Raw genomic sequence first — 16,074 nt, 5'->3', positions numbered from 1 at the left:
ATTGACTATTAGGACATTAAGACAAAATATTCAGAAAGTTGCCTTGGCAGCAAACATCTTGCAATATATTTAGCAACTGAACTCCTAAATATTCTATTGAATTTGTTAAAACATTCCATTGTATTTTTACCTGTAATTACTTGTGCTTATAGAATAGTTGTACTTATCTTTGACAGTACAGATAGTAATGGAAAAGCAAAAAATCTCACATTCCATTCAAGGACCTGTACATATTCTCAACACATTGCGATGGACATTTACAAAAACTGAAAAATAAAATGTTAATTACTGTTTTAAGTTTAGACCATCTTCTGTTTAAGTGAAAAAAATTATGAATCCAAAAATCTTCCTGCAAACCTCAAGAAAAAATATTGTGTACAAAGCAATAACTATTAAGGATTAACCAACTGCTATTGCATACTCAAATACGTGTTTGCTTACGTTTTTCCTTATATACTGCCAAGACTCCATATTTCATCCAGAATTTTATTATTTGGATTACAGCAATTAGTATCTCTGGTCAGTAGTTCAAATCCAGGCAGAGAGCACAGAATCCATTTATTTCACAATGCAATAACACAAACTAGTATTTAGTGAACAAACCATTTCACGACATTAACATCTGGTAGAAATATCTTCCACACATGCATAAAAAGTCCAAGATTAGTCTTTTAGAACTCCATGTAATATCTGGTTCCTACATATAGAAAAAATACATTTAACTTATAGTAATCTTAGTGAATCAAAGACTTATAAAATTACCATTTTATTCTTCACAACATACAAAAATACAAAAACGACTGTATATAATGTATAGTTTTCATCCAAATTTCATTATAATAATATGCATCAACATATACCTGATTCAATGTAATTCATGATTATTTGTATCTTGAAAGATGACTTTAAAACGACTTTGCAGATTGGTCCACACAAATGCCAACCTTTTCACTGGTAAATAAAAAATCTTTGATAGAAACATCACATTGTGAAAAACTATAATTTGTTTATCTGCACCTTTAGTCTGTGTTTTATTGTAATTTACACTATGAAATTTTTTACAATTGCAGGTGTACATTGTCTACTAAGAAGGACCATGGTGTTTCTTCCATGTAATGAGAAACCTGGATAAAGAAGTACAGTAGGATACAACTCAGTAAACTGTCTACAAACTATTATGCACATCACGAAAACCACCAGAGCAGAAACACATTATCTGCTGTAGCAGTTTGGTGATTCCAGTGGAAGGGAGAAAATACGTAAGTCAAGTTAATAGTTTATGAAAAAGAACTGTCTAGATTATACCAAATAAAGTACCTATAAAACCCTCCACTATTAGGCTCACATAAACTGAATTAAATTTCAGTGACAGATACACACTTCACAGTATGTATGTTCATTCTCATTTTATAAAGAGAAACAAATTTAAAAATTATGAACAAAGAAACCAGTTATTAAAAAGATCTCTCAGGGCCTGATTCTACAGTCCTTTTTCAGAATGAACTTCTACTGACTTAAATAGGAGCTTAGTCTTAGAAAGTGCAGCAGGATCAGGTACCAGATACTAGTTTGCACTAAATGCATGTTACATGTTGAAAACATGAGTATTGAATTATTTAATAGGTTTTTGTTTGACGACAAGATTTCTTATAACCAAAACAAATTATTTTTCACATTTGGGAGTGCTAGCTCCATTTTTTTTAAAAGGTAGGAATTCATTTACATGTGTGATCAATTACCTTTATATATGGTATTGTGTTATTGGTACAAAACTAAAAATTCCAAAATATAAAAACGTATCTAACCAAATAGGTAATTATACAGAGCCTTCTCCCATTCTCAAAGATTTGTGGCAATCTCTCTGCTTTTTAGCAAACCCAAAGCCATCTAATTAAAACTATTGTAAAACCTCCAACCCATCAATATAGCTAACGTATTCCATTTTGTATGTCATTTACACAGGCCAGAATGTTTAGATGTGGGAGCCTAAAATTAGACTCCTCACTCCATATTTAGCTACCTAAATCAAAGTGGCTTGATTTTTAAAGGAATTGAGCATCTAGAATTCCCACGCCTTTCAATGGGAGCAGTGAGTGTTCACAACTTGTGAAAGTCAGGCCATTTTGATTTGTGTGTCTATGTATAGATTTAGGTGCCTCCCTTTGAAAACACTGGCCATAATTAACCTGGATAGCCAATTTGAAAGGGGGTAGCAGGAGACATTTATTGGTCAATAAAGATGTACATTTACATTATTTTGTACAGTAAATCAAACACTGCTATATTTCTCTAAAACAGATCAATACAATTATAATTAGGTTTCCTCCCCTTTTTAGTGTTGCTCTGGTATCATTTGTGTTGCATGTTAATTTAAATTAACTACATTTACATATCGAAGGCTCTACCATTTTGAGCACTGATAAAATTTAATTTTACTTTTTCAATGAGCAAGAAGCAGTGTTGCCAACAAAAATCAAAAGTAGTAATGAAAAGATTAATTTTTTTAAATAAAAACCTAAAATAAATGTAATGATATATCTGTTTGTGGAAATACCACCCCTATAGGAATGACTACATTCTGAAAAAGAAATGTTTGGCATGCTAGCATCATTAAATTTAGATTTAACGCATCACTGAAATTGTAGACTATGCATCTTTAAGTTCAAGCGGCCAAAAACAATTTGGAAAAAGGCTCTGTTCAGAACATATTTAGACTGTGATTGTGTAAATTTATTCTTAAAGTTGAAAGTTAGAAATTTATCTGAACCCTCTCTCTGTTTACAAATGTGTAAACAAAAGAGGCTGTTAAACGAGCTAGTGGACAACAGTTAGAGGTTACAGTGCTAATTGAAAGCCATAAAGGCAGGTAAACACGGAGCTACCAAGTGGCATGTCCTGGTGTCACTGTACAGGTCCATGACTGATGACACTGCTTTGCCCAATTATTTTAGAAAAATTAAAATTACACGTTTCCCCTTGGTATTTAAAAAAAAAAAGTGATCTGAAGCTGCTGTAATCAAGGCAGTTTTAATATTTCAGTGCAATATTATAGCGTCTGTAGGGACAACACTGGAACATCGGAGTCTGAGGTAATAAACAATTACATCTTTAGATAACATACGCTGGTAGGACACTGTACTGTTTAAGATCCAACAAAAATCACATTTCCCTTCACTTTCAGTGATTGCTGCTCTGCTCTCCCTCCCACCTGCCTTTCAAATCAGGAAATTCTCTTGCTAGATTTAAGCAATCTGCCTGTTTACACCCTTCACTGGAAACTCAGACAAAATCTTAGCACATTCCAGAGAACATAGTTTACCTCTATAGCAATACATACAAATTCTGGCATGCAGTCAAGTGCTTTTAAAAAAGCAATGACAATAATAATATAATCCCAATTCAAGCACTGCTTTTAGTGGGTACAACTTTATCAGGTATCTAGTGATAAATAAAAATCTTGTTAGCATATAAATAAAGAAAAAGGTAAAGGGCTAAAAAGCCAAAGCCACATAAATCTGAGAATTTCTCCATAGCCGGGCATGCTGAAAATTATATTCTAGTGTTTTACATGGTGAAATTTCAACAAAATCATCACATTAGTTTAAGTTTTTTTAAAACCTCTGATTTAATTTTTATACTCCTTGTTTGTTCTGTATAAACGTGCTGGGTACTGAAAATCTGCAGCATTGTGATGTGTGAAAAGTTCTGAAAAAGAGCTGGAATTATTCAGATTTCTTGTGTTCTTCAGCATGGGAAAGTACCTTTCTCCTCTGATGTAGCATGTGGAAATACAGCTGAGGAAAGACTGAAAAGAGAACAGACGTATGTAAATAAAAGTATAAAATCAGGTTTGTGTTTGAACATAAGACACTTACAGTCACACATTCAAGGTCATCTCCCGTTCAAAAGAAGAAATTGCTTATCCACTTTCTCATAAAAAATTGTGCAGAAAAATGTTGAGGCAGTGGATGATGCACATTTTTGTCACTACAGATTTCAGGTGCTATGCATCCATTTTTGCCAGTATGATTTTTTTTTTTTTTTAAAAGGACAAATTACTGCATTATTTTTCTACATGATTCAGTGTAGGTCTTCACTCCAAGGTATGCATCAACAGTCAGAGTACACAGCAGAACTCTGGCATCAGAGTGAGTTTGTCAGACTATATATCTAAGTAGTAGCTGAACATACACACAGGATGAAAAAGTTCCTGAACCGCACACAAAGAATAGGAAGAAAAGGCTCTTGAAGGGGGATAAAGAGAAACGGATCTCAGAAGACAACAAATTGGGTACAGTTTCTTTGATCCTGAAGGAGGGGTTAGAGAGTAGAGTAAGATTGTGTTTATACAATAAGTTATAGTGTTTGCCGAATGGGAGAACAAAATATGAGATTGTAAACATGCAAACATGATATGAACAGCTAAACAAATATGAATACTAGTTCTAAACATGAGCTCAAGATCAGTTCATCCTAGTGAAGCATATGAGCCTGGTAAGGCTAGTGTCAGCCTCTGTTATGTCAGCTGTGTACTCCAAGAGTTTGTTATGCAAAAGAGATCAGCCCATGGCTATTTAAATTGTCACTAAAAAAAAGTTTCAAGGTGGTTGTTTGTAAACCATCACTCTTTGCTCCAACTTTCCTCACTTTGTTTACATACCCTTTCTCCCCAACCCCCCTTTAGTTTATTTCCCACTTGACTGATTTCCAAATTATACTATTACAAACCAGTGCTGATAAATACAAAAACTTAGTAAGAAACAGTGTTGCATAATTATTCCAATGAAACTTGAGCAAATGCAGGAAGTCAATCATGCATAGGAGCCATTATGAGCAATCAAGATTTTCATGAAAGAATTATTTTGGTCAGAAGCTAATTTGACAGAACCTTCATTTTAAAACTAAAGGTTTTCATGAAGTACAGAGCACGGTGCAACTATAAAGGAAAATTATCTGTATTACTTACAATGAGAAATCTTTCAAAGATTTGCTGTCATTTTAACCCTCGTATTTTCTAAGTTTTCAGTGGCAGCTTACGGTAAGGAAAAGTGGATTGGTCCTATGTTTATTTTCGGCATTCTTATACACACCACCATAAAATATGGTGCTTTTGTGGAGGGACAGCAGACTTGTGAAGTTGGCCAGAATGAACTGAATTAACTGATTTGACAACTGAATCTTAATCCTCGTGAGCTCTCAAAATACCAAAGGCTAGAAGTTTATGCAAGAAGACACCAAGTACAAGTTGAGCATAAAAATGTGAAACACATATGACATGTCTGCTATGTTCATCTATCAGGGCAATCAGAAAAACAATTCACATTGTTGGATTATTAGTTTAAAAATTATGTATATAACTGAAAAACACTGATTATTCTAAACTGGAACAAAACATATTATATGAAGGGGAAAGTGTTGCCCCAAAATTGAGCTATTTTAAAAGGCAAGATCTAGATAAATTGGTTTGAAGGCTCAGTTTCCACCACTCCTCTTGGTTTCATCAACTACAATCTAACTATTCCAGTGGAAGAATAGAAGTGAAAAAGACTTTTCTTCTTTTTATTTAAATAAATCCAAAATTACTCTGCCTCCTTGGGCTTATGCCAAATTTATTATTCTTGGACACAAAATGAATGAAATGCAGTTTTCATAGCAGATGGAAAAATTATGACTTTTGTGACATCAAGATTCATAAGAAGCCTTACTTAGAAGATTATAAGCGTTGGTTGTAGAATTCAACACTGTTCAAGTTTAAATCTTACTTAGGATACGATGCACCATTCTGCATAGACTAGAAGGCTACATAGATAATAAAAAGTTCAGAGAATAAACAGCTGTAGGAATAGCTAAATAGACACTAATAGCATCATCATTACATTCTTTTGAATTTTAGACTCAATGGCATAATTTTATTGGTTACAGATCTTTTACTTTAAAACACCACAGCTCAAAGAAAAACAAGACCTACATTATAGGTTTCTAAATTATGAGTCAGACTGCCTCTCCCTCTCAAGACAAGATAGCTAGAGAAGCATCCCTGAGGAGTTATGAGTACAAAAACAGTGTTCCCCACAAAGACTACTTTGTTTGACCAAAATTGCACTGCTTTGCAGTTTTTGTGAGGATAGCAAATCTGCCACTCATGTACTGGAAAAGTCATGAAGAGAAAAAAAACTTGGCTCAAAAATAAATAAATAAAAATATGTATTTTTTTTTAAATAACTATAGACTAACTGTGTTTTATTCGTCCAAACAGAGTTCAAAACAATTAAATTCCATAAATGGACGAGAGAGGGAGAGAGAAAAATCATTAAAGTCAACATTTGCCAAAAGGTAGTACAGTTATTTTATATTCCAAATATAGAGAAAAAAACTGGTATTTCCATTACTACTGTGTGGTAAATGCTGACTATTGTAGTTCTACATTTGTCTGATCATCTTTTTTTTAAGTAACTTTCAGAAAAGTATGTTGCTACCTGTAAAGCTAGTTAGCTACACATATAGTTTAATCATTCAGTTTCTCAGTTAGCTTTGCATATAGTGTTTTCACATAAAAACCTAACATAATGGTGTACTTACTTGGAATATAAGAGATCATAACCAGGATCAGGAATGTATAGTAATCAAAGGAAAAATTGTATTTGTTAGGTAAACTAATGGAATACAAGCCAGCATGTCTGACGAAGGGCAAAGCAGCATATATTGTGAGTAATTCGCCTGAGACTCCCATTGGATACAGTACTATGAACAGTGTGTACCTAGAACAAAACATTTAGGGAAAGGCATAAAAAAATCAGTCCCAAACTCTTATTAGTGAAATTATTTGTTAAATTATGTTATGGTTACTCGAGTTTTCAATCACCACAAATAAATTTAATATTTGCATTGCTATTTCTGTATTAATTGGTATTTGATTAGTGCACAGTAAGGTTAGGTTGCTATCTCCAAGGTAAAATGTTCAGACTAACAATCAAATTTCACTGAATGCAGAGGTGTCTTGGATAAGCTGCAAATTGTATTTGAATATATTCCTGCAAAATTGTAACTGAAATATCTGAACCATCTGGTAGTGATGGATTATTAAGCAAGATATTGTATCTGCTTGAAATCTAGTCTATATAAAAGAGTTCAAAGTAGTTTCAGGTACAACACCTGTCCCTGAGCTTCTGCCAATTTGAGGATTTTTCATAACATTTGCCTTTAAAAAAAACATTTCACTTTATTGTTGTCTGCAAGATCTGTACAAAAAAAGAAAACTGTGTAAAACAGTGAGAAACAGTGAAACTGATCATACAGAGTGCTGTAATTTTTTTCTTTCCTCTCAGTTACAGTAGTCGTGTAACAGGTGGTAACTTATAACAATATTAAATAAACATTTTCAGACACAAGTGTGATTTTAAATTGACGGGCTCCTTTAAAATAGGGATTCTTGTAGCATAGACAATATAGCAGCCTGTTGTAAGATAAATACATTTGAATGTTTGTTATATCACACCCCTTCCAAATGATGTTCAGATAGATACCAATATCCGTTTATTAAAGGATAACAGAGAAACTTGTTGCAGGATGACTGACTTTTTTTGTTTATGTTCTTTTCCCACTACTGTGAGAAAGACCCATACAAAAACAAAGCTACTTTAAAACTACATAATTTGGCAGGGGGACTCAAAAGTAAGTGTAGTACCCCAAAATAATTATTTTTAAGTTGTTAGATGTTGAGTTGACAGTGTCCCTAAAATTTCCATGCTCCCTTTGAGACAGAATCTTAAAATTGATATTTATATTCACACTCAGATGCTGAGCAACAAATAAGTAAATAAATAAATAAATCCAAATTTGATTGTCACTGTGAAGTAATCAGTCTGATCTATTGGATTACAACATTATCATTGCTCTTCTGAGCTACCTTACTGAAAGCTAGTACATTCATTCACTATGGACTACTGATTATAGAAAAAAGCAAATATAATATCTGACACTTCTATCATTGGTCACCAAAAAAAAAAAAAAAAATCAGATTAAGTTTATAACAAGAATTTTTATTTCTTTCATAATCACTTTGGATATGAGGTCTCCAATCTGGAGAAATTAAAGGTCATTAATGTCTCAACTTCTATTTAACAGATTTTAAGGAAACAAATTGCACCAGGGGCACAAGAGCTGGACACGGAGATATATCCACGTGTGACTGTGGGTGGTTATGTCAGCTAATAATCAATAATGTTGTGTACCACAATTATTTTCACTGCTTACTAGACTAATTTTCTGTGTGGTTATAAGGAAAACTTTCCTGTCAAGTCAGTAAAATATCTGGGTGCTGCAAAGATCAACCTTCCTCTTATACATCTTACCTGGCCCATTTGATGAGGTAAGGGAGGTGATTTAATAGGCTAAATGTATAAAAGGAATAACGGATAATTTCAGTGATCGTCCAGGCAACAACAAATAAGAGGACACTATCTTCATTCTGTACCTATTAAAGAGAGAAAGAAAATATTTGGTACAACAACTTAAAAAATTATAAACTGTTAACTATGCACATGACAAGAAATAGTTCTCAAAATAATCTACCCTTACATTTTGTTTTATTGCTTCATTTAAGAAAGTGAGTTCCAAAGATTCACTTGAGGACCAGCATGGTGTTTTTGTAATAGTTTTTCTTGTTAATTCTAAATACTCTGCCAATAGTGAAAAATGGAAAATATAATATAGAAGTATGTCATCTTATCACTTTGAAGTGTACTGATAGCCCTACCATCCTATGAAAACACATTATGCCTAAATGATGTGAAAAAACCTGGTGGAATAATTCCGCACTGCCTGAATCCCACATCTTGTACCTATCCCCTCATTCCCTCCCCAACCCCAGGGAGGAGGGGCTATTAGATTCAGTTATGATACTTGCATATTTTCCTTTTCTCTCCAACTTTTAAAAGAGGAAATGGAAGTCAGTAGGTGTAGGTGATACACACAAAATTCACCCTGGGTAAAGTACATGCACACACATACAAAATGAGGAACAAGAAAATATATGGGCATGGGGGACATGTTTGTTCGTCAACAGGGCTGATCATATGTTTGCTTGTCAAAAGCTCATGGGACAACACATAAAAAAAGATGCTGTTTTATTACACTCAGACTGCAAAAACAGATGGCGTTGCATAAGAAAAAACAGCAACTCCAGAGAACATTTTTTCTATTATCTGTGATCATCCTGCTTATAATAGTATTTCACCAAGCTCCTAATTCTCTCTAGCTTGAGGAGTAAGCTTTGCTGTTTATATTTGTGAAGTAGTAGCACCAAGCCAGTCCTACCTCACCCTGCAGCATGAAACTCTAGATGAAACCCTGATCATTTGCTTATATGTTGTATACCAATACCATTAATAACCTATTTTATAGCTCTCGCTTTCTCCCCTAAATGCTCATCGGGGGCTTTGGGTGCTCTGCTTCACAAGTATAAACAGCAAAGCTTACTCCTCAAGCTAGAGAGAGAATTAGGAGCATTGCTCAGATAGGTGCTGTTTCCAAGGCCAGGTAGCTTCAAAGCACTCAATAGCTGCCTCTGCTGGTCAAATCAGGAGCAGCATTAGGTGAATTCAAGTCATCCAATTTATTTTGTGCTGGGAAAAGAAAGGACACCGAAAGTTAAGACTCAGTCAGTTCGCTGTACAGATCTTCACATGCCATTCTGATCTCTGTCCCTTGAATCAAAGAGGAAGGGGAGTGGATTGTTGTGGATGTGGGCAATAAATTATTATCTGGGGAGAATCAAATGGTAGGAGTATGGGGTGACAGTGTCAAGAAACTGCTACTGGGAATGGGTGACCAAAAATATTGACAGAAGAGGGGAAAAGAACCCAGATAGCGCTAATCTCATTCTATAGTATAACTTTTCTTGCCATTGATTTCTAAATCATTTCCAATCTACACAAAGAACAGCGGAATATGAAACTATGAAAACATATAACACTGCTCTAGCAATCATTACTAAAGTCATTTAACTAACCAGTGTGGATGATGTGTTAGAACTGCATTCAAACCAGTACCCACACTTATTGGCCAGTTCAGCAGTATGCATGCGTGAACTGTTTAAAAACTGTTCTCAACAGACATTCCTTTCTTTGCAGCAAAGCCATAGATCGAATATTCATTTTCTTCACCATGTTAGGGTTAAGATAGTTCTTTATATCACCATAAAGAATTAGATACCAGTTACTGAGATAGACATATGTACTGGAAATCTATTTATTATGACTAGAACTCCTCGTTCTGTGATTTTTTTTGAACACCTTAAATTAATTAGCTGTTTGAATTTGTCTGCGACACACATTACCAAACCTTAAGGGCCTGATTTACTAAACAATATCTTAAGAGTCTTATTTGACTAGACAAAGCTACTGTTAATTCAGAAAAAGTATCATCCTCTCTCCTTTCCTTACAAGGAAATAACCAGGGGGAGCACAAAAAAAGGACATCAAGACTTTACCAACCTAGCGGTTTTGTTGCCATCCTCAAAAAGTCATCTGTTCTCAATAAAACTCCTCTTTTTAATTTTAATTTTTAAGATACCCCTGTTTCTTCCTGCAGGCCTTGAAATGCAGTGTTAGAGATTTGTTCAAAGTATATTTCATGCTCTTAATATGACTGATGATTTAACAAACTTCCTAACTAAGCTGTTCAGACCATAGATAGAAATTGTTGTTGATAGCTATTTCAAATTGATTGGTCATCAATGAGGATCTTGGATTTATTTTAGCTTACCTTCACAATTATGAATAGGAGGCAATCTTTATATTAGTCAAAAAAAAAAAAAAAGACTATGCTGGGACGTGAAGTTAACATTCAGAATTCAGGAAATGATAAAATAAGAATTTATCCACCTTTAATTGTTTTTCCTCATGCATATACATGAAAGATGTCCTAAGGATGGGGGTGGAGAAGAAAAAGGGAATTCTTCATGTTTTTTGGTTTTTATGATGTGTAAAGAGGGTCTATCATACTCAAAATGGCTGAATTGTTTTGCTCAAAGTTTAAAAAAAAAATTTTTGGTCAGAAAGTTTTTCTGGAAAATTTTAGCCCACAATGTGAATATTTCAGGTGATAAATGATTGAAAAATGGGTGGGGGTTTAGAAAGGAAACATTATGCAAATGTTAATTATAAGGATAAGTACAACTCCTTCCATAGTACTCTGTTTTATTATCTTCACTAAGAAAATGTTGGGTTCAAAATAGATATAAAGGCTCAGACACATCACTTGCTCCAGGGTTACTGTTACTTCAGTTTTATGTCACTGCAAGTACTACATCAGTATAACCCTGGTGTACTGCCATGGTGAATCAGGCCTACAGTATTTTGTCTTTGAGAGTCAGACTTTTAGTGTGGGCCTTTTCTTACTTTATCAACTCTGATAAATGTTATAAGCTAAAAGTTCGCACAGTACCAGTGCAATAAGCTAGGATATGAACCCATTCAATTGGCAGTCTCTCTTTTCAAGTAATTTTTAGAATACTTGACTGTAGATGAAATATGTGAAGTTCACAGACTCAGAACTTGACATCTCCACTTACCCACCCAAGATATTGTAAAATACAGATAGAGAATGCAAAGATCCCTACAATACCCCTTCAATAGAATTCTATCCTGTTAGGGGCCCAGTACAGATGTGAACTCTTTTCTACTGGAACTGGAAAAAAATCATCAAGTTGAATTTCACACAGGCCACTGACATGCCATCAGATGACGGCATGGTTCAGTCACTACGGCTCTACATAGATTCAAACATATGACATGGAACTGAAAGGCTCCCCATTACCCTTACACTTTCTCTTGACAAGTCTTTTGATTTAACCATGCTCTTTCCCTTTTTCTTTTGGAACCACAATATTGGCACACACCGAACAAGCAGACTCCATTCAGGATGTAATGATATTCCATAAATAACTGCTGGAAAGCAGATATTGTACCACATGTAGGACTTTCTCTACAAGGCTAACAACGGCCAGTCCCAGCTGCCTCAAGGAAAATAAACTAATCTCTCCCCCATACAACATCATACAATGCTTAACAGAAGTCTACCATGCAATGATAAATTAATATATCTATAAACATGACAGCATCAAATCTAACAAAATCATGAGAAGCACAAACATGTTAACAGCAAGATTCATGCTTCAGATCATATCAAAATAAGTTTCTAGGTGGTCAATGTACAGAGGAGAAACATGATACTGATGTTTCTTCATTCAAAGAATCTGCAAGCACTCTGGAAAGCAGGATATTAAATGCTTCTAACTCAAGAAGTTAAATAGCAAAACTGAAGTTTATTTAAAAAACCTTATCATGCATACACACATCATATCTTACAAAATCCATAAGGGTGTATAAGAATTTAATCCCGGACTTCATCAAGGAGCTCACTTGTGCAGACAGCCCTTTAGAAAAAGCAGAATACTCATGACTATAAATACCAGAAATTACAGCACCATGTCTACCCGGGATCTGGTGTCTTTAGATCATCTTGTCACCTGACTTGCTATAACTTTCTTTCAGTCACTGTCTCAGGGTAGCTTAACCACCATGCCTGAAAGCTAGCATCCCCATGAGTCTTCACCATCCTCCCCTACCTTCGGGGATATTAAAAAAGTAGTCTAGGCACCCAGTCCTTAATGTTTAGTGCCAAGATAATGAAGAAATTCTCTAATGTGGATAATTTCTACATTACTATTCTTGTTTACAAAGCACCATGCACCCCAATGGCACTATAGAACTAACAATATTTTCACTTGTGATGTATTGATGTATATTAAGATATATCTAAATATAAATATTAATTCTTTGTTCCTAATTAAAGTCTCAGAATCCGATTTGCTTGTTTGAAATTTGCCAGTCATCTCCCGTGCTTTTTTTTTTTTTTTTTTTGCTGGAGTCAACAGAACTGGAACATTACTATACTTGCATTCTGCGGATACATTTGTCAGAGGAAGAGCAGATGTTTTCACATAGGTGTTTTGGATTTTATTAAGAAAAATGTTTAAATATTCCTTTGCTTATTAAGTAACTGTATGAAAAAAATGTCAAATGAACTAGTGGAAAGGACTATTCATGGTTGTTAGAAGCAACAGTAATATACACTATAACTATATACATGCAGCTACAAGCTATGGTGCAACTAGTGAAGTATCCCCTGCAGATTGTGGCAATGGGACAACAAGTACTCTGGGATATCCCATCATTCCAGAACACAAAGCTTCATCTCAATCTCATGTGACGTTAGGAGTCTCACCATCTTTTAATTAAGGCAAATTCTCTGGGACTAGCACCAGAAGTATCACATCAGAATCTCAGCAACCCCTGTGACCTCAGCACCTGACAGTAAGCTGTTTTACAAGGATGGGCATGTAATTGACAAGAAGCAAGTGCCCTAAGCAGAGGTTGTTAACTAGGCAAAGGCCAAATAAACTCAGGAAATGAAAGGGGATAGCTATAGAGATGGATTATACCAAAGGGCTAAATCAGAAATCGAACTAACATGTAAAACGGGAAAGGGTTGGAGGGAAAACATTATATGGAATCAGTGGAGGCATGGAGGCACAGCTTTGGAAAGAGTCCTAGGCTAAAATGTCTCCAAAGAAGAATAAGGCCACAGAAGAGGCCCCTCCTCATCTGAACCCACCAGACTAACTTTTGCCATTTCAAAGTCAGGGTCCTGTGATGAGTAGAACTAGGAAGGAGAAGTGTTTTTTTTGTGTAACAATTATTTTACAAAACCTGCAAGATTGTGGCTCCAGTAAAATATATGCTAATCACTACCTTGATCACCTTGTCTGTTTATCATATTCTTTTCCTCCACTTTTTTTGTATTTTTATATTGTTTTCCTATACATTTGGACAGCTCACAGCACACTTTGGGACCCACTGTAATATAAAATGTTTAATTAATTAATAATGATACAGGGAATATTCTCGTAAATGTAACTAATCTCAAAAATATTCCATTCTCAGTACAAAGAATAGAATATTAGAAATATTGTTCAGGAAAACATTGCAAGCTTATTTGGGAATGCAAAGACACCTACAATTCTTGATCCTATTCCAACTCAAAACAACAGGAGTTTTACTATTACCTTTAATGAAAATAGAATCAGGCACATAGCAGAAAGGAATATGACATATTAGCAACATTCAGGTAACAATGGTTTTGCACTGCCTCATTCAAAGTGAGATACTGAAAAAGTGGGATCTTGGTCTTAGGATAATGGGTTTAATAAACGGATATTGGAAATTACAAATTTAAAGGGGGATTCTCAGTTGAAGACGAAGTGACATTCCCCCACTGGCTCTTCTAGAATCACTGCCTAGTTACAGCTCCAGTAACTAGTTACAGGAATTTCCCAGAAATACAGTAGCTAGCTAGCTCTTCCAGTATTCCAGAATACTGGAGCCAGAAAAATCTAGTCTGATAACTAGAAAACTTAATATTACATCCCCAACCTCCCTCAAATTCCAGACTAGTGGTGTAATGATAATTTTGGAAGTGGAAGAGATCAGATACAATGATCAAAAGACCTGAAGTCTAAGGTGGTGGTGGGCCAGAACTGGGATGCTTATGACTAATGGGGTCCACTAGTATTTGGAACCAAAGCAAGGTATTTCATTCTGATTACCACCTCTATATAAAAGCCCACCACAAGTGAAGTGAAATACCAGCAAGTAATCTTTTGCCATCATTTCATTTGCTCCAGTATTCTGAATACAAGTGGATTTATTGTGTCAAAAATATAAGATTCCCTTAAACTTAGCATGGGAAGGGAGAGGAGCGGTCAAAGAAAATGCCAATGTGTAATATGGACATAACATGTGAGCTGAAGTCAAATAGATTTTCTGAGGTCTGTAGAAATTGCATATAAACCAGTCAGATATGGGAAGGCAGAGAAGGATATCTTTAAATAAAATAAAAGTGACTGACACTGGCTTCTTTGTAGCACCTTCTCATTCACCTTTCATTCTCCCTCCTTTGACTTAAACTTACCTCTTTTACACTGTGTGTTACAGCCCAAGTCAGGAAAACTCTTGACATCACTTGGAAAGCAGTCAGGACAACAGAAGAGGGAACAATGCCTGAAATATATTTTAGGACTGATAAATATCCTCAGTTTTACTATTTCAGAGAAAGACACACATTTATTAAGGCATAATGTTATTTAGCAAAACTCCAATAAAGCTGAACTTTTAGAACAAAAGAACATCAACTTTAATTTAGACTGCAAAATTTTCAGGGCAAGAACTGTGTCCTATGATGTGTTTGTACTAATGGGATGCCTTGATTGGGAATTTGGGCACTATCATAATACAAATAAGAAATAATAATCTATCTTGTTACAAAGAGTATGGCAGTCCTTAATACACAAGGAGCAAACTGGATAAATAAGATTAGTCTATTTTTTCTCACTGTTTTTCAGGGTAGAATCATTCCTTAAAATAAAATGTATCTGTTTGATTAAAATACCTGCATAGCAGGTTTGTTTGGGGTTTTTTATGTGGCCCTGTTAGAGAGGTGTAAAAGGCAAAAGCTAACAGGTGCCATTTTAACATGGTATTTCTCAACTAATGACACAGTGTATTTAACAGCTTTGGAGAACCATGGCCCTAGTCAACATTCTACGAGATACACCACCACACACAGTACCTGCATAACAAGTGTACATAAACACATACAGTTTAACAGGTGATGTATGCTTAGCTCAGTAATGGGAATTATATAGTTCAGATATGGGAAAATCACTAAAGTTTTCTTGAAAGCTGATAGAATTCCACTGGCATTCTCAAATGAGTTTTGAAATGTAAAATACAATAGACAGAATGGATCTAACATGTGGCATGAATACAAATAATTCAGGATCCCATAGACCAGGGATACACTTGGTATGTAATCTGACAGGTCAAAAGTATGCAACTCAAAAACTTTATGGCATGATTTTCACCTTCCTCAAACAGCGCAGGGCAATGCAGAATAATGCACTAGTGTTTTAGACAGCAAATGCCAGAAGCACTTCCAGCTTCTAAAGTCTCT

The 16,074-nt window shown here is 34.9% G+C and overlaps 1 protein-coding gene across 1 annotated transcript in view; it reads right to left on the bottom strand.

Moving 5' to 3' along the window:
• Window positions 1–533: 533 nt before the first annotated feature.
• HACD2 (3-hydroxyacyl-CoA dehydratase 2) overlaps window positions 534–16,074 on the bottom strand; it is a 42,954-nt gene continuing 27,413 nt past the window's right edge. The window contains exons 4-7 of the mRNA XM_067549628.1: window positions 15,034–15,122; window positions 8,352–8,473; window positions 6,580–6,758; window positions 534–3,805 (exon numbers count right to left, since the gene is read on the bottom strand). Coding sequence (XP_067405729.1) covers window positions 3,723–3,805; window positions 6,580–6,758; window positions 8,352–8,473; window positions 15,034–15,122 — 473 coding nt within the window. The 3' untranslated portion in view covers window positions 534–3,722. The remainder of the gene's footprint in view (window positions 3,806–6,579; window positions 6,759–8,351; window positions 8,474–15,033; window positions 15,123–16,074) is intronic.

The sequence above is a fragment of the Emydura macquarii genome, unplaced genomic scaffold (genome assembly GCF_026122565.2).
Source record: "Emydura macquarii macquarii isolate MOO-44397 ecotype Brisbane River unplaced genomic scaffold, CSIRO-AGI_Emac_v2 contig_1253, whole genome shotgun sequence".
Taxonomy (NCBI): Eukaryota; Metazoa; Chordata; order Testudines; family Chelidae; genus Emydura; species Emydura macquarii.
This window is presented reverse-complemented; position numbering and strand designations above follow the sequence as displayed.